The sequence below is a fragment of the Xenopus tropicalis genome, chromosome 4 (assembly GCF_000004195.4).
Source record: "Xenopus tropicalis strain Nigerian chromosome 4, UCB_Xtro_10.0, whole genome shotgun sequence".
NCBI classification, from domain to species: Eukaryota; Metazoa; Chordata; class Amphibia; order Anura; family Pipidae; genus Xenopus; species Xenopus tropicalis.
The window spans coordinates 110,578,889-110,599,150 of record NC_030680.2 but is presented as its reverse complement, the minus strand read 5'-3'; the positions used below and the strand labels follow the sequence as shown (position 1 = coordinate 110,599,150).

The following is a 20,262-nucleotide window of genomic DNA, read 5'->3' as shown; positions in this document are numbered from 1 at the left end:
CAGGCAGCTCCTGTAATAGATCACAATAGGTGTGATAGACAGGCAAGGCATTTTATGGCTCCGACAAGGATTATAGAGGGATTATCATCCCCAGTGTAATACTGCCCAGAGTACGGTTACCAGTGTACAGACCTAGGGCTAGATAGAGGATCAAGGGAATAAGTCTCATTCCGGGTGATATATGGTGTGGTTTATGGTAAACATCAGAAGCTAATTTATCATAACATTACTCAATTATTGTTCCTATCAACACTAATAAAGACTTGGATATCTTGACTTCAACCCTTTGACATCTGGACACTCAGGCCCCCTGGGAACCCACACCCAATAACTACCATTGTTATATATATATATTGTACATGGTTCTTACACTGGGTCTTAATTGGACAGCTAGCCTGAAAAACAACTGGTAAACCTTGCAGCTTTGAGACGATATCAGCCTACAGACCAGATTGAATTCCATGATAAAAGGATATTTAATGTGAAAACTTATGGGCAAGATTCAATTTGACGGAAGAAAACTTTTTTCCTAATTCAGTTCTAGTTTTTTTCCTATAGACATAAATAGAGTTTTCATGTGATAAACCGTGAAATACAGTTTTTCTCATTGTATTGCATTTGACTCTTGGAAATTTGGAACTGAATTATGAAATATGATTTTTTCATCAAATTGAATCTAGCCCTGTGCCAGTGTCCAGTGGTGATGGAAGCAGGGAACAGAGGATTGTTAGTATTAAAGCCTGTGTGCATGTATAGTCACAGATCAGGGAAGAAGGGAGGGAAGCAGAATTCTTGAATTAAAGATACAGCTAAATCAGCCTTACTCTACAAAGAATTCATGTTATATTTCAGGTTTATCTAACTCCCGGAATACAATGAAACAAATGGTTTGAAAGATGACTATCAGCGATAACCCGTCAGTAGCTTGTTAATATCATTATTTACTCTTGCTCCATCTGTATCTGCCAAATATTTTCAAGGTCAAATTGATTAAAAAGATACAGTGTGCCTTCCTCTCATATTTTTCAGCTGTTTTGCACCATTTTCATTTATAAAATGCCTACGAAACCAATACCTGTATTTTCTTCTACTACTGATGGGAGGTAGCATTCTGGAAATGTACAAAATGTAATATGAATTGTTGATCCTAAGTTACCTCAGCCCAACCTGGGACATCCTACCTTGCTTTCTGTTTGCAACGTCTAGGAATGAAGAATTCGTCTTTATCCTATCAAAGTTTGGAGGAGCTGCGTGCATCAGGGAGAAATCAGGAATTGTTATTTGCCACTGTAAGCACAATATCTCCCAATAAACATTCATCTCAATTAGATCGTTTCATTTTATAATTCTGAGAAGTGTAGAAATATATAGAAACCAGTTAGTAGAATTCACATCAATGAAACATGAGTAAGCAGCGGCCAATCAGGTGATTAGGTTGCAGAAAATCCTTCTTTCTGGACAGCAATTTGTTCTATACTATTCCATTGCTAGACTTGTAGACTGACTTCGCTGTTTTTTTGTATCATTTCTAAATATGGTCCACATACAAACAGGTTAAAAAACTCTCAAACTCTTGAAAATTGTAAATCAAGTAAATAAGACATGCATTCAAGATCCAGAACGTGCTTATAAAGATACCTGTTGTGATGGATTGCTTCTTCTTTTTGTCCTGTACAGCTGCAATAATAAGAGAGGCTATTGATCATTTATAATTATTTAAAAAAAAATTTGGGAAAGGGGTTATGTAATAAAAGGCACTAAGTTTGCCCAGGGGCAGAAATCTATAGCAGCCAATCAGCAGGTAGCATTTGCTGGTCACCTGTTTTAATACAAACATGTTATTGGTTGCGATGGGTTACTGTACCTGAGCAAATTTAGTGCCTTTTATTAAATATGGCGGGGGGGGTAAGGGATTTTTATAAACATAGAGTGAAATTAGAGCTCACCACAATGCCTCAGAGTGAAATTCCAACACTCTTTGTTCATTTCTATGGGATTTTTAATCAAATGGTGAACTTTAAATTCCAAGCTATGACAAATATGTCCCTTAAAATCCCTTAGAAATGAATAGAGAGCAGCAGAATTCTACTCTTGCAAACTGGAATGAGCTCTAATTTCTCTTTTTGATGAATATACCTTCAAATGTAAATAAGCAAACCAGACAGAATAAATCAAATAGGGTGTGAATAAGCAGTCATCCAACAACGGTTGCAGTCAGTGTACCATACTTTATACTGTAAGGTAGAGCTGTCCAACTGTCAACATTCAGTGAACCAGTTATCAAATTATCGGATGATTACAGTCCATACTATATTAATATAAAAAGGATTATGCCGTAGAAACAAATCTATGGAGCAATTGCCCAGTCTGAGGGTCAGAGAAAATTATGAGATGGTCACATTTGGCCATAGGTCTCCAGCTGGACAATCCTGTCATTAACACAGATGTAACAGATAGAATTATTTATATAGATACAATTATTCACAAATTTTACCTTTCTTTGTTATGAAATTATAGCAGAATCTCAAAATATGCAGCATGCTCTAATATGGGTATAGGATCTGTTATCCAGAGGGATAATCTGGAGTTTTATTATTACAGAGAAAAAGTAAATCATTTAAAAAAATGTGAATTATTTGATTAAAATGAAGTTTATGGGACATGGCCTTTCCGTAATTCAGAGATTTCTGGATAACAGGTTTCTGGATAAGGGATCCTATACCAGTTATAGGTCTGGTTAGTCAGAATTAGTTAGACTAGTGAAATCATGCAACAGCCTCTACCAATCATCCACCAGATACAATGGGCCGGATTCAAATCAATAAGAAAACATTATTTTATGTTTTGTCACAAGAAAACTTATGGATGAGATTAATTTTGACGAGAGGAAACCTTTCTCCTGATCCAGTGACATACATCTATCTAATGTCTATCTCTCTGTCCTATCTGTATGTCTATCTATCCATTTGTCTATCATCATGATAACCTCACTTGCTATTTTGCCTTAGCAAGTTCATTATAACTCTGCCAATCTATCTTCCACCAATATATTTGTTTTTTTTTTTATCTGCATGTCTGTTTTTATGATATATTTTTTGTTCTGTTCCTTTATCAGTCTATGTATCAATATCAATGTAATCAATCACTTTGTGTCTCTGAATATATTCCATATATGATGGTACAGAGAGGCCAGACTATTTTCTGTTAAATACATTCATATTTTATTTCAGACTCTACTGTATTAGGTTAATGATCCTGCCTATTTGTATGGTTCTTGTGTGGATTCATTCTGATGAAGGTCGGATGGATGTTTGGAGAGGTATGGGACACTAATGACAAACACCAGGATTTTTCAGTCATTGTACTTACTGCTGGGGATGCTGGATACACCTGAATTTGGAAAGAAAGAGAATGGTTGTTACACTCTCTAAGTGAAAGACTGTACATTTCCTCATACATACACTCTACACAATCAATACGTTGGAAAGCTTTACTTTAGGTACTGGCTGAAGTGCAAACTTTCCCTATCCTAAAACTGATTACAAAGTGTATTTCTACTTTTGTGCTGCACACTAATCTAGATCTAATCATGGGTTCCGTTTACCCCTCATGCATATCTATAATAAGGTACCTCTAGGTAAGAAAACCATCCATTTCTGAGACACGTAAGAACAGCCTGTCTCTCTGAGACATCTTGGATTAATGTGACTTTTATAAAAGCACTCAGCCTGCAGCCTTGTGCTTTAATATGGTCACAGAACTCCTTGGTGACTTCTAATAGCCTTTTACATTTTAAAAGTAGGGTATATTACCTTTATGTAATACAGAAAACACAAATAGTCTGTAGCTTAGAGCTTTTATAAGGTTATGATAATGACTTTAAATATCCAGGTAATGTACAATAAGGGTTACATTATCCCCTGTATAACAATATATAAGCAGGTAAGAGCTATTAAGCATGTGGCAGTGTAGGTGGTAGTGATGCATGCTAATGTTCCTTCATATTCAAGTAGTTTTCTTGCGAGTAAATGGTCAGTGGAGGGGGATTTAATACCACTTCATGGTTATACAGCACTTACAACCTAACGTCATCACCCAATCATAATGAACAATACTGAGTGTTAGCCATTGTTCCTGGTTTATTAGTATGTATCTCTAGTTGTTGCCCTGTATAAAATGTAATGCCTTCTCTATGCCATAGTCCATCACGCTTTGGAATAAGGCTGTGGTAGGTGACAGGAGTGTTGAGTATATTTCAGATTATGATAATCTGTAGAATAATTTTAATTGTTTAATTCTATCCCCATGTCTGTGATGAGTTATGAACAAAAAGTCCTATATGTAATAAAAGACATTAAGTTTGCCCTGGAACAGTAACGAATAGCAACCAATTAGATGTTTGCTTTTAAACAGATGACCAGTAAATGCTTCCAGTTGACTGGTTGCTATGGGTTACTGCTCCTGGGCAAATTTAGTTCCTTTTATCACACAGCCCCATAAGTTTTCCCAGAAGCTGTAGCCATTGCAACCAATCACCGTGTACAATTTACTGGTCACCTGGTTAAAAGGAAATATCTTATAGGTTGCTATGGGTTACTGCTACTGGGAAAATTTAGTGCCTTTTATTACATATGGGGGTATATGTTTTATCCAGAACAGCAGTTTTGGGGTGAAATCCTATGATTCCATGCTGGTCACTGCAGGATAAAATGTCCTACACAGACATAGTAATCAGCAAGACAGATCTGAGGGTTTCAGAGAACAACATTAAAATCAAAAGTGAATCAAAATTGTATTTGAAACCTGTCACCACCCTCCTCCAAGGCAACGGAAGGGTGTGGGTGCTTGCCTTGGGCACTACTGCTGTTAGGCCCAGCACTGTAATAAAGAAAATGTTCTGTAATTGGTATTAAAAGCAGCATTTTCCTTCACTTCTATTCTCTCTACTACTGGTTCCAACTATTAAAGAAATGCTGGATAAGCCAGGAGAGTAAAGAATGGTGAAGAAGCATTCGAGGCATAGTGGAAGGCAAATTCTTGGCTGGAATAGCAATAACATCACAAATAACTAAACCACTACAGCTTATTTTGAAAAAAATATGTATGTTGGAACATTGCTTAGGATAAGATTTTCTTTTTTATTTTTATGTGGCAAAATGTTTTTTTGTGGGTTACATCCCCTTTAAACATCTGTGCATCAATTTCTCTAAGCAAGAATGTTAGATATATTTCTTTTGGGTAATGGGTTATGAGCAGGCTGGGTCAGCTGCTGCACTTATTTCCTATTTCTATTAAATTAACTTCACATAACCATCACTTTTTCTCATCCTCCTGTCAGTTGCCCTAGGATTAGGCTCTATGTTAAAAAATTAATCGAGCAGAATGATAGTAGAAGACATTAAACCACTCATTGATCACACACCTCATTGATTCCTGAGATTTCGCTCCAAAATCACACTGTGTTAACCCTTACGGCACAACTGAGCCCTACCAAATTACTAACAGCTGTGTAAAAGGGATAGGAACATATGCACAGCTGATGGAAAGCCTGGAAATACATATATCTAACTGGAATTCAGTTCTGCGCTTCCCTAAAATATATACAGTATGCAGTTATAGCCAGATTTGTTCTCTAGTTAACTTATGTTTTCTTGGCATCTATCTATCTGTCTGTCTGTCTGTCTGTCTGTCTGTCTGTCTGTCTGTCTGTCTATCTATCTATCTATCTATCCATCTATCTCTCTATCTAAAATATATACAGTATGCAGGTATAGCCAGACTTGTTCTCTAGTTAACTTATATTTTCTTGGCATCTATCTGTCTGTCTGTGTCTATCTATCTATCTATCTATCTATCTATCTATCTATCTATCTATCTATCATCTATCTATCTATCTATCTATCTATCTATCTACATTTCTAACTAATTATCTAATTTCTTGTTTTTCCTTAGCATGTGGTTTTGTCCTGATAAACACAACTGATGTGACAAAATTACAGTTCCACTTAGTAAAATGCTTTACAGCAGCCCTGAGGCCTCTAGGAAGGACATGTCATATTCCATATTCTTCAGCGTACTCCCCACCATGTTGCTACTGCCAGTAAGGATACACATTAAATTCGCACACTTTATTGATTTCTTACGACAATTTTTACAAAATATTGCCAATGTGTGACATTTAACCCTTTACCTGCCAATGATAAATCTAAAGCTACAGAGTGCCAGGCAAAATAGATTTTGTGGTTAATTTATTAAAGATTTATTCCTAAAGGATTTGACCTGTCTGAATCCTAACTCCCCGAAGTAGATTGCACGTGGGAAGAAAAGATTCAAACAAGTATTTTCAAGCACAGAAAATACTTTGTTAAATCCTAAACCATCGCTAACTCTTTAGCTGTCCAGAAATAACAATAGTTAATGGTGTTTTGGGTTATATGTTAATCCACAGATGTTGCTAGAGGAAAAGGGAAAATAAAGCATTAATGATGTCCTTTATTGCACATTTCAGGGCATTACTGCAATGTTTCAGACCGTATAAGGCCCTTTGTCAAGCAAAGATTTGAAACATTGCTGTAATGCCATGAAGTGTGCAATAAAGGCTTTTTAAAAACTACAAGAAGTGTGGTGCCGTCCAAAAATCTATTCCCTATCGAGTTCCAGGGCAATTGACCAATGGGGAATGTGCACTGCGGTAAAGACATTCAGTGGGTTGTGCTACCTGCTTTGTTCTACATAAATGATGCCCTTACCACTACCTCCATGGTGAATACTCACAGATATTTGCAGTTCCTTTTGGGATGGTAAGATAGGAACCTGGGCTCCATGCCTGGCCCTGGAAATTTTTCTTACACTTGTCGCAGTCTTGCCCAGTTGTGTTGTGCTCACAGTCGCAGGCCAGCCGGTTGTTGGTAAATGTACAGCTGTTAGCATGAAGGTTACACTTACACCTAAGGGAGACACAGAGACGACATGCTTTTAGCAATAGTTTCCATATACAGCATGGTAGCTAAGGAGTTTCCAGTATCAAAACTGAAACTGAAAGAGGTTTTTACATTTTCATACAGTGCATTCAATTGTAGAATACAGGCATTAATAAGCAAAGCCCATTTATCTTAAGCATTGCTTTCATTTATGAAATGAATCACTATTTTTTTCTGACCTCCCAATTTTTCTCTTTGCTAGTATTCAAACCACTATCATTGTTATGGTCACTTGGTGTAATGGTTTACATAGTAGGCTGTTTGCTTCATTTTTTTGTGGGGCTTTTGCATTGTTCAAACATCTACTCACTATAACCTAAGCAACATATAAAAAATATAGGTGGAATAGATGGAATGACAAGAACCAGTACACAAATGATCATTTTTAATATGCTGGAATCTAAGACTAACAAATGCTGACTCTTGCTCAGTACAATGGACCCGCAGTGGGCACAACCCATAGCTGGGCTCCCATACAGTTTATGGTAGGTCTGACCCTCTTTCATAACAAAAGATTTCCAGCTACAATACATTAAATTAAGGTACATAATTCATTCTAAACCAGGTTTTGGGTCACAAATGAGGCTTTAGCCTAATCTATTCCTAGGCATCTTCTTTATAGTTCTATTTTCTGCTGCTACAACTTCTGAGAAACCAAAAGCACCAAACAATAGTTTTAAGTATGTAAATATACTACAAAAATGATCAGTTACAGTCCTTCACTATATTGTAGCAAACCTATGAGGAGTGCTTGAAACACATGAATAATATTTCAATGCTGAACCACAACACTCAATACATGCATGAAGGCACATGTGAAGCTTTGACATGGCACCAAAACATTGATTCAGTATTCCTATTTCTCTGTAAATCATAGATTCAACTACATTATCTATACAAAGGCCTCCATTATACTGTATACACTCACATACTTTATGATATACACTATATATTATATATTCTCTTTAAAGGAGAAGGAAAGGTAAAAACTAAGTGAGCTTTATCAGAAAGGTCTATGTAAATACAGCCATAAGCACTTACAGTAATGCTGCACTGAGTCCTCTATCAAAAGAATCACAGGATTTCTTGCCTTTTTTTTGTAAAAATGATGTTCCAGTCTCTGACTTCCTTTCTTGGAAACATCCTTAAGTCTGCGCAGTTCTCTCCCCTCTCCTGCTCTCTCCCCCCTCCCTTAGGAATGTGTGATCTCAGCTATGGCAGCTATAGACTGCAGGAAGGAAGCTGCTTAAAATGGCAGCTGGTATCTTAAGCAAATGGAGAAAGCATCTAAAGCTGTTAACTCAGGTATGAAATAGTTTCTGCAGAATAAATACATTGTTCTTGGTGGCACTAATGTGGCAAATCTATTGGCAGTAAAATGCCCTCCCTCTCCTTTAAGGCACAAATTTGGTATAACTATGTATGTAAGTTACTGCTAACTACTTACGGCTGCAAAAGAAATACACCCACTTCAATGGAGATCTCTGAAAGAATATGTTTGGGAAGGTTCTCAATCATCCAGGTCATGGTATATTTATATTAAGAAGTCAAATCAACTGGACTTGCTGTATTTGCTGTATTTTTTTTCTCTTGAGAGAAGCAAGTTATAACTACTCAACAGAATGGAGGGGCCTATTTCCTTTCTACCTGCATCTGGCTCCTTCAAGGCTGGTAATTGCTGACATGCTCTACATATACAATGCTGCTTCTGCAGCCCTTACAACAATATATTGACACTTAAATCAATTGGGGAGTGTTCTGTATTCCGGATGTTTTAACTGCCTCTGTTTCCAGGAAACTTGGAGCTTCCACTATGATTAATTGATTAGCAACCACTTGGACATGAGGGTGATTTTTCTGTATATAATTATTATCAGAATTTATATAAAGACAATTTAATTAGAATAACGCATAGGAAAGGTTTACGAATCATGTGATTGCATGCAGCTTTCTGGAAATCCACTATAACAAATGGATCCGGCTTCTGGTATGGAAATCCCTTTGTATGTCATTTCTATGCATAGAGAAGAATGGAGATGCAATTCCTTTCATATTAGACAAAGGCCTCAGCATGTTGAACACTTTCTGACACTTACAGGTGCATTACGTGGAATACATGGACCTATGTGACCCCCCCCATCCTCCATGAAATTTCATAGCAGTCCAGCAAGTGACTAGTCAGATTTATTGTTTTCACTGCTATTAGTTAAATTAGGATTTCATAATGGCAAACTGAATAACGGTTAAAGGAGGACAAAACTGCCAGTCAGATTAAAAGATAAGGCCACAATTTTGAAACTCCTTTTGAGATAGAAAAACATTAGCAACTTACACGCATGGTAGAAACATTTCATTTTGTTTCTATCTGACAATATTGTTATTCCTCTTATTATTAGTCAATTTAACACATACTTTACACATTACCTCTAGGCCTTCAGTGTTCCATACATAGAAAATGTCATCTGATTCTAGAGTTTAGGTTTTTCTCCAGCAATGCTGAGGGAGCTATTTCTAGGCAGACTGCATTGTTTGCTGCCGTTGGCTATAAACTTGTTTCATAATCAAGAGCAAATATCGGCTTCATAGTAAGCTCTTAAGGCATTTGCAGTTCTAGATGATTCTCCCCTTAAGGTCATTTAACCAATAAAATATTGAAAACTGGGATTGCGCAGTACAAAAACCGAGGGCAATATTACTATTTTTAACAAGAATATATGTTTCATCAGATGCATCTTGCCAAGATTGTTCTATTCTAAATTATTCTAAATTGTTCTAACCCAGTCTTTAACTCTTGTACTTTGTGTACCAGACACGCACACTAACCAGCTCAGACAACAATACATTCTTACAACACACTGAAATGTACTAAAGTTAATCTTTTGGTTCAGCAATTTGATGGGACCTAATGGAGCAATTTTGAATATAGAAACTATATTCAAAATGGCATTAGTTGCTTTTTCCTCAGGCAGAAGTGGCTCATTTGGGAAATGCTGTCTCTGTTTATGCGCTAATGCTGGAGTCTGAGGAGAACAGGACAGGCAGCAGCAGGTGAAGGGTATATAGGCCTTACTGAAAGGTTTATCATTCTGGATAGAAGTTAAGTAATACATTTATCTCATTTCTGAAAGCAATTGTGCTGTTAGCACTAGCAATGATTCTTCTCACCCCTATAGGCGTGCAAACAATGTAAACACAGGGGGTGGGGCATCAGGAAGGCTGCCTCAGGTTAGTGTAGGGGGCAGAATTGCCCCTGGTAGCTATCCTCTATGCTTTGTGCCAAATTCTAGCTCTAGTCTAGACAAAAGCATGATATCACTTTGTCACATGCCTCTTTCAGCAATGCAATATCAGTTTTATTTTTTATTTTGTCCGTTTGTCCTGCTTTTTCAATGTATTTAGTGTAGACTTGTCCAGTCTAGCACACTTTTTAAGAGCCGAAATTTCTTTTTCTTTTAGTTCAAATAAAGGAATGGGTATTGAGAAAAGTTTAATACCAAGGAATATCGTGTGCCTGCCTCTTTAGCAAATGGAGGGATGGTTATATAACAATCTTCTTCCCTGCATGATTGTTTCAGAACAGAAGGAGATGAAATTAAATATCAAAGTAAACAAAAGAAATCCAGCAAAGCATTCAAACCTCTTTCTGGTTGGTAGGGTTAGTGACCCTATTATCTGCATAGCAGTCTAGCAAGTGAAGTTTGATAGCGGAAAGGTACAGTAAGTAATTCAAGTACATCAGAGTAGAAAATTACAATTGCTGCAGTGTAACACATATATAAAACTATAAGTTGACAATTATTTTGCTCTAATTGAATAAAGGTAAAAGTTACCACTGGAAAGGGTCTGCACATACTCCATATTCCCTGACCTCCCGAGTGAAACATTACATGTCCTTTGAACACACACTTATGGACAGTTAAGGTCCCCCAGGCCACCGGGCCCCAGCCTGATGGCTTCTTCAATGGTCCTTGTTTCCATCAGGGACACTGTACCTCTTTTCAGACTTTCAGAATAGGGGTCAGCTTTGTGTTCAAAGCATACTAGGCCCTATCTCACCTCATCGCTCTTCCAATGGGTCCCTTACTGGTTGAGGTACCACCAGGAAACTGTTCTCACTCTGGGCCTCAACCAAACACTGATTCTAACCTCCTGCAATAAGTTTTAACAAATCTACCCTACAACTATCTAACCTAAGTACTAGTAGGGGATCAGAGAACTCTTTGCCCTGTTTTTCTGTCTGTGGAAAACCGGACAGGATTCTCCAAGACTGACTCAGTAAGTGGCCTGGAGTTCCCATGCAGGAGAGGTGGCAACCCTAATCACTGGTTATGTTGCCCATAGCAACCAATCAGCAATTAGTTAATAAGCAAGCAAAGATCTGACTGGTTACTATGGGCAACATCAACAGTGATGTTTGTCTCCAATGTTAATAAATATGCCCCATAGAGTAGTGCAGAAAACTTATGAGGATGGTCTGTGAGAAGTTTCATTGTATTTGGTAATATTGTGTCAGAACACAAAAAAACTTTCATTTTTTATATAAAAAGATATATCTATATATAAAAGAATAAAATACATGTTTAGTAGCCATTTAAACACCTCCAGAACTGTAAGAACCCCCTCATTTGTTCTTTAACACCTACTGTATAAGTTCAGCCTTCACATAAGACGAAAAGTAGGTCAGAGATGCCAGGAAAGGAAGAAAATAAACAAATACCTTATTAAGAATTAGCTGCTCCCAGTTTCTTCCTGTTAGATTTAAAAGTTTCTCAGAGAATCTATTTTCAGCAATTCTCCATACTGCCTACGGGAGTCTAATTCAATTTAGTCTCTCTTTATGGTGGGAAAAGGAACAATTACAAAGCTAAAATGCAAGAAAATAAATCTTCAGGATGAATTCAATAAACTTTTTTTAACACATTGTTTACATAGATAATAATAATACTGTTGTATTCCCAGATTTCAACAATCCCACTGATTTGGATGGATAATTAAATGTTTCCTTGCTGGGCAGCTTTTCAAGGCATTGATAATAATAGTGTTTCTGGTAGCAATGGGGTTAAAGTACTGTGCCGCCTTTTTTTGGCCCCAAGCAAAAGTGTGAGAGAAAGTACAAAGGCAAAACAAGCGCCACCAAATTAAATTAAGAGGGTATAAGGCCATGTTTCCCGAGACTTGCCCCTGGCACAGATATGCCTGTGTATGCTACAGAGTAAAGCACTGAGCCAGGAAAAGTCTTGCCTTCTGGGCTATACTCAGTGCCTATGCCTGCTAAGCTCAGGCTCTGTGCCATGGAACAGATCTGGAAACATAACAGTTATAAAAGCAGCGGCTCTTCGTTCTGATTGTCCATTTTGCTGCTACCCTGCCATAGCCTATGATCTTTCACACTGATTAGTCTTTGATTGATACCAAGCCTTCTGCTAATTGCCTCATATTACATTGTCCTTTTCGAAAAGTTCTGTTCTTTGACATTTGTGCTGTCATTTTTCCATCTCTCTGTAGACCCCTTTCTTTCTTAAACTCATCTCTCCCTTTCTGCTACGTGCTGTCCTCTGCTTTTTTTTCTACCTGACCCTTTTGTCTCTTTGCTGCCGCTCGCTATTCCTGCCGTTTAACCTACAAACACAATGTGGCCTAGATTAATCAGAGTAATTTTAGCTTCTGTGAACTAATATCACATTGTGCTATGTTATTCTAAGGGACTGATTCATCAAAGTGTCTAAAACAAATCTTTGTTTGATGAATCATCCCCATAGAATAAAATAGCATGAAGTGATATTATCTAATGTTAGATAAAATTACACCTTTTGATAAATCTAGGCCACCGGCTTGCTCTGATGTAAGCGGATTTTATGTAATCCTTTTTTCTTCCTCTCGCTATTCTCTTTTTCACAAATCCATACCATTCTATGAGAAAAAAAGGAGTGTTGAGGGGGAAAAAAATGGAGGAAAAGCTGAATACGATAATTGGGCTTGAGCTGATATGTGAAGAATAAAAGGTTGACCTATGCAAAAAGGAAAAAGAGCAAGACAGAAATTTAATAGTGAAGTGATGGAATGGATAGAGCACCTGCAAAATATATATCCTGTGTTTATATCTATAAATAGATAGTTTTGTATGTTTTGCTTGCACTCTTACATGGGACTTTTCTAAGAATTTTCTGTTTAAAGAAGCAACGTTAATTTGATACTTTGGAGTAACACATTGTAAAATAAGAGTATTGGGACACTAAACCATAGAAAGCGCATGATGAAGAAGACAGATACGTTAAAGGGTATAATGGAGAACATAATATGGATGTAGAACATCAGAGCTGTGGCAGAGCTGTGACGCAAGCTAGCAGATAAGACAAGGCGCACAGGTACAGTCATATTACTTAATGTCTTTTGAATGCTACTAGGAGTGAGTCTTTGCTTTTTTGGGGGTTGTTAATGAATGCTGATGTAGATTTTATATTTGGTGCCTAGAAACTTGAAGATTGTAAACTTGTATTTGGGACCAGGGAAAGCTTAGACCAGTGCTGTCCAACTGGCGGCCCGCGACCCCCCCTCTGTGTGGCCCCCCACCTGTCTGGCTGCTTTGATGGCTTACCTTTGAGTAAGCATTAAATGGTATCAGTACTGTGATTAACTGGCCCCCTGCATGGTTCTCACCTCAGATTCAGGCTGTAATCCCTCTGTATTGTTTAAATATGTAATCCCCTGTGTTTTTCACACCTTTTAATCCCTGCATTGTTCACCCCCTGCAGTGTTCACACCTCAGGCTCAGGCTCTAATCACCCACATTGTTCACTTCTTCACACCTCAGACATAGGTACTGTAGGCAGAGTATGGCACATACAGCCAGCATAGGGCAGGGAGGGTATGGCACACACAGGAAGGGTAGGGAAGGCAGAGTATGGCACATACAGGCAGCATAGGGCAGGCAGAGTATGGCACACACAGGCAGGGTAGGGCAGGCAGAGCATGGCACACAGAGGCAGCATAGGGAAGGCAGAGTATGGCACACACAGGCAGGGTAGGACAGGCAGAGTATGGCACACACAGGCAGGGTAGGGCAGGCAGAGTATGGCACACACAGGCAGGGTAGGGCAGGCAGAGTATGGCACACAGAGGCAGCATAGGGAAGGCAGAGTATGGCACACACAGGCAGGGTAGGACAGGCAGAGTATGGCACACACAGACAGCATAGGACAGGCAGAGTGCTGCCTGTGTGTGCCATACTCTGCTTGCCCTATGCTGCATGTGGGAGGTGAACCTGGCAGGGGTTTGTTGTGGGAGTTTGTTAGCAGTTGGAAATAGCCAATAAATGGTCCCAAAGGTGTGTAATTATGTACTGGGGGTTGCTCTGCTATCCACAGGGGAGGAAGAGGAATATGGAATTTAAGGGTATATCTTAATATGACATAATTCTTTCACATATGAATGATGGTTGATATCCCCACAGTAAGGACCAAGCATTTGGGATTTTGCTGTGCTACCACCATTGTGATAAAATAGGTGTGGTTTCAAGTGGGTGTGGTTTCAAAAAGGGGAGTGGTCAAAACTGGCTTCCATTAGCGGCCCTCCACCATGTATGCTAGAGAAATTCCGGCCCTCGGCACCGTAGAAGTTGGACAGCACTGGCTTAGACTATAATGAGCACAATACCAGAGATTTTAAAGAACCATATTACCACCTTAATCTCTCTGACCAGCAACAAACACACTCGCACACATATACATACTAGAATTACACCCAGGCCTCTATAATAGGGCCTCTATACCAACAAGCACTTGGTTGGGTCATCAGCTGCCTGTTCCATAAATCTGCCCTAATTCCCTTTGGCTTCCTTATTGTTATGTTATGCAATGTAGTCTTTATTATGAAGCATTGCTTACCTAGAGACCAAGAAACTTACATCCTGCTCACCATCTTAGAATTCCAAGTTTCTAAAATGGTTTTAAGAATTAAAAAGGGTCTACATAAAGCCAATAAAAAGAGATAGTTTTAGGGAACTCATGGTTCCCAGTAAATCTTTTATAGTGCACAGTAGAGGAATAAAATATTTAATGGTTAAGCAGTAGTACCATATGTACTATGACTGCAGGATATATGAATCTCCCAGAAGCATACACTACAATAAGAGATCCAAAGCTGGCATCCAAATTCTGTCTGTAAAAATGTTGAGATTTTTACTCACACAAAAATTTCAAATAAAGTATACTTCTATCTAATCATGAAAAGGATGTTTAGCTAGAAAATTGCTAATCTTCCTTTAGAGTTCCAGCATTGTTCAAATAGACATAAAACTATTAGCGTTTCCTTCTCATTTGATTCCCTGTAGAGTGAAAGCTCTAACTACTGTAGTTTGTTTCTGCTGTTAGTGAATCCTAAATGCATGCTCATTCCTGGAGTAGCACCATAACCCATTATGGAAACCAAGCCCTGGATCGCTTGCTATTATTAGGTAGATTAAACCCCATAGACCTCTGTCCCTGCTTATTTGAAATACAAGCCCTCAAATGGATTGCTGCACTATGCTAAACGGTCCTCAATTAGCCCCAATTGATGCAATGGATCAGTATTATTGGAGTAAAATTAGACTGCACTTTATATATATATAATTTTAATATGCAGACAGGGCTTACTCCAGTAATACTGATACACTGAATCATCTGGGGCTAAGTGTGGAGTGTTTGGCATATTGCAGCAATCCATTTGGGAGCTAGTATGGCATATAGGCAGAGACAGAGGTCTAGAGGGGGCAATTCTTCTGATTAATAATAGCAACCAATCCTGGGCTTAGGTATACTTAATGGGCTGTAGTGGTTGGTGGGCTGATGGAATTTGAATACTAATGGAAACATTGTTTCTCTCACTTTATTCATTTGATAGTAATCCATAGTCTGGCTGTTTCCTGTGATTTAAATCCCTCAGCCACCTAGGGAATAAGTGGTTACATTTAGTAACTGTACATCATGTATCTGAATAAAGAAGTTTAAATACAGTGAATCCATTGAGTCATTCTGTGGTTTGGATTAACCATATATGGGTAAGAACTTTCCCAAATATTACCACTACACAGGCACTGACCCTCATACAAGGGAACATGAAACTTAACTGTTGTGGTCCCCTGTTAAATAATTGTATGTAGGAGAATTTAATATTTTTATAAATATTAATGCAATGTATGTTTTATCTGTACGTAAACCCTAGCCTCTACTCCTAAGAACTGATAAGTAAGATGGGGAAAAGAATGTGTTGGATTTAGTGTGGGAAAACTACAAATTAAAATGGTTTATCTGCCCTAGTGTAGCCCTAATGGTATCTGCTCTATGGATAAAGTGCCAGTGTCTCCACTCGTTGTGGGATTGTGCATTGTGCATTACAAATGTCCCTGTCAAGAAATAATGGTACCCATTGATCCCCTGCAGATTTGGTTCAACAGTTAATAACCCTCTATGCAATTCAAAATGTTTTTTTCCCACAATGCAGCATTTTATCCCAGATTTTCATCATTGTTATAGTGCCACACTAAGAGGCCCATTCATTAAAACACACATTTTTGCTAGTTAAAAGCACAATTGGAACCACGTAACCACGATAATTTCTGATGTGTGAAAATTGCGCGAAAATTATTTTCTTGGTCATACAAAAATATCGTGGTTGCAATCAAAAAGTCATTAAATTTTTGCATTTCCCAACAATCGTAAACAGTGCAAAAATCTTTCTGGCTTTGAAACTTCAATGTATCATTTGGAAGCCTTCCATAGGACTCAATGACATGCTACAGATCCAACCTGGCCAAAAGAAAGTCACGATACCAAAGCTTGAATGAATTCCGAAATGGTCGTAGTCTTTGCAAAAAATACAACATTTTGTGGAAGTTAATGAAAACCACGAAAAAGTTGCGTAATTTTAACAATATTATCGTGGTCATTATGAAAAGTTAAAATAACAATTTTTCAAAACAAACACTACTATGCTTGCACATTTTTAGAATTTGGATGCAATTATGCCCTTCTGTGGGGCAGCCAGCCGCAGGCTTAGGAAAGGCAAAAGGGGAAATTAAAACTGCAGCTTCAAGTGCAGTTCCACCAAAATGGACACAAGTGTTGGGCATAGTGATACTATTCATTAAGATTGCTTTCATCTAAACACACCCCTTGCACGTTAGTAAAGTTGCTCTATGAAATCACTTGCTCATGCCATTGTAATGCCGGAATCCCCACCCCATACACAATCTTAGGCGGAACTTCTTCAGGAAAATGTTCATGCAACTAATAACACAGACTATATATAGATCTGTTGAATATGCCTAATAATTATGTTATGAAATATATCTTTATTATCAGGAATGCTTTCTTCATGAGAAACCTTAAGCACAGAAGAAATGGTAAAGAAGAAAGAGAAAAGGTATAAGCAAAACTACAAAGCAGCCTGCAGGCACTGTGCTACACCGGGATTTGCCAGTGATTTGTCTGGTTCTAAATGACCTGCAACAACTCAATGATCCCCAGCGAACCTGACAGGACCTTACTCAATTCAACTGGGTCAAAAGCAGGCAGGTGGCCAAAAAGTAAGGGCAAAAAAAAGTGGGTTATCTGATACGTGAAGGGTTAAAATTGTGCAGAGGAAGACACGTGGTTTGATAACCTTGTCACGTATTTTAACCAAGATTTTCAGAGCTTTTGGCTTTTCTTTTTCAGCTGAATTCCCGGTTCAGCTTTATTCAGTTCAAAGCCTCAGATCCTAACTTCACATTGTTCTGTCCTCCTTTGAAGCAAAGTATAGCTATTCTAACAAACCGTTGTTAGATCTGTGTGTTACCTTTCCACGGGGATAAGAAATTTATAGCTAGCTGCTCTGCGCTCCTCAAATATTCTTTTTTTTAAAGCAATTTCCATATTTCACAGATCTTCAACCCGCACAGCACCTCCCAGGTTCACCCGAGCACAATATTTTTCACCTCATATAGGGGTTTCCTTCTCAGGGATGGCTGACTTAATCGATCTTGATTAATTATTTTTTTCTACTTTCATTGCTGAGAATATTGCAAGGTATGGCTGTTAAAGTGTGTATCATTACCCTCACTACCAAGGTTAGACCTGGCATAAATATAATCACATCTTTCACTTTGGCGTGTTAGGAGACACACACATAAATTATAGCTCAGACTTCATTCAGGCACTGCCTGTCCTGGAGTCTAATGAAATTCACAACTGAATCTTTATGAGTAACCTTGCCATTCCTTGCATATTAACACTTTCCCACACCTAAAATGGGTTTGTATTGCTTTCCCTACTAGCCAACTGTGTTACAGAACAATGTTCAAAACAGAGCAATTAATGTAAAGAGAATGAAAGTAAATTTGTACAGAAATCTCATGTCATATCTAGATATTCTCACATATATGTAAATATGAAGAAACCAAGAAAAAAACCCAATGATTGCATGCTAAATTCTTACAACTTGGCCCAAGAATGAAAACTAAAACAGACATTTTCAGAGTGCACATTGTATGACTTCCAGGATCTACAATACTACATGTATTATATCCATTATCCAGAAAGCTCCGAATTATGGGAAGGCCATCTCCCATATACTCCATTTTAATCAAATAAATCTCATTTTAAGCAGCAATGGTGCTTAGTGCAGGAGTGCAAGGAGAATATTTGGCTGCAAGAACCTATAATGAATAACGTCAATAAATCTTTGCAAAATATCCAACATACATTTTAGGGTGACCACTGTGTTTGTAAATGACCCTTTGAGCCTTTCCTAAGCTACCAGTGTCTCGGGCTTGCTGTTCACCTTACAAGAAACCAATAAAGGGCACAGCCTAGCGGCCAATTGGAACCTTGATACAATGTAATTGGTGGGTTGCAGCCAGCAGTGTTGAGCCAAGTCCAGCACCTCCCCCATCGCCATTATTGGTGCTGTGTGCATGTTTATTCATTCACATGTGTGCAATTGTTCGTTTGTGGTTCATGGATAAACAGGCACACTAACAAGCACAGTCACAAGGGACTGGACTAGGGGTAGGCCACAGAAGAGGTACATGTCTAGAGCCCCTCTTCTATTGTGCCCAAGGCACGTTCTTCTCCTGCTCACCCCTAGTTTCAGTGCTGGCAGCCAGTCATACAAAAATTAATTATTCAGTTTGACCATAAATAGCTTATAGGTACCATAGTACAATTTTATAGGGTGTATACTAACTGCAGTCTAACCACCTTCATCTATATATTATGATAGTAAATACCAAAAGAGAAGAGAGTTACTGTGACTTTAATAAAACGGCTTAGTGATATTCTATATCATTAAATGTTTGTATCTATTCAATGTTTATAGCTGCCTAGGTCCCAAAGCAGACATAAGCGTGTGAATTGTAATACCATTTAAATAAACAATCCTTGGAAGTTAAAGAAGATATTATGTTGTATAAGTTTTTAATGCTACAGAGGCTGCTTGATGATATGCCTGTGTGGCAGTAAATGCTTATGCAACAGAATCCTGTAATTTCCTTTGCTTACGTGCTTGTCTTAGGAAACTATCACAATGCGCGGCGCTCTCTGTCGGGCAACCCCTCTGGGGGTGCGCTCATATAAAGGAAATGCTGTAAATTTAAAGGCTTATGCAGACAAGCATTTCCTTGACTTGTTTATTGAAAAGATTGTGTTCTTTAGTAGAGGTAACCAACCCGAGGCTCCCTATTCTTACTGAACCAAAAAGCTCAATGCACTCAGCCAAAGAGGGAAAGCAAATGCACGTGTGAAGGATGGTTACCCCTGATCTATAGCACTAAAGGGGACATTTATCAATGAGTTGTTGGCACTAAAAGGGTAATAAATGTCCCTTGCGGCCAGTGGCGACTCATTAATAGAGTGCTGAGAGGAATTCCTCTGTCATTTAGCGTGGATTGCACATCTGCCCTAACATTCTCGGTGTTTGCCGGGTTACAGATAGATTTATCACACGGTATGATTTGTATTACAGTGATTAGTGAGGAAGCTTTCACCTGCAAGGTATCTGTAATGCCTCACCTTTGTCATCTCTTGCCCAGAAGTATTAATGCAGTGTAAACAGCAGATTTTATATACAGTATACAGTAGAGCTCCGCCAGAGATGCTATTGGCAGGTATAGCGCCAATAAACTGGAAACAAGTGCTTTTTGCATAAGAAGTAAACTGAACAAATACTTCCTGGGCCTTCTTAAGCACAAAGGAACTTGACAGGAAATGCAAAATATCTTCAAATGCATTTTTATGTAACTTATATTTTTAAAGGTAATGGTACC

The 20,262-nt window shown here is 38.2% G+C and overlaps 1 protein-coding gene across 4 annotated transcripts in view; it reads right to left on the bottom strand.

The window, feature by feature from the left end:
- The window catches only part of ntng1 (netrin G1), a 141,486-nt gene that overhangs the window by 34,377 nt on the left and 86,847 nt on the right, over positions 1-20,262 (bottom strand). For 3 of the 4 annotated variants that reach the window (XM_031901027.1, XM_012962511.3, XM_004913753.4), the window contains exons 4-7: positions 6,775-6,947; positions 3,370-3,390; positions 1,639-1,677; positions 1,182-1,247 (exon numbers count right to left, since the gene is read on the bottom strand). In XM_031901027.1, the coding sequence (XP_031756887.1) occupies positions 1,182-1,247; positions 1,639-1,677; positions 3,370-3,390; positions 6,775-6,947 (299 nt within the window). The remainder of the gene's footprint in view (positions 1-1,181; positions 1,248-1,638; positions 1,678-3,369; positions 3,391-6,774; positions 6,948-20,262) is intronic. The other variant, XM_004913754.4, reaches the window with a different exon arrangement.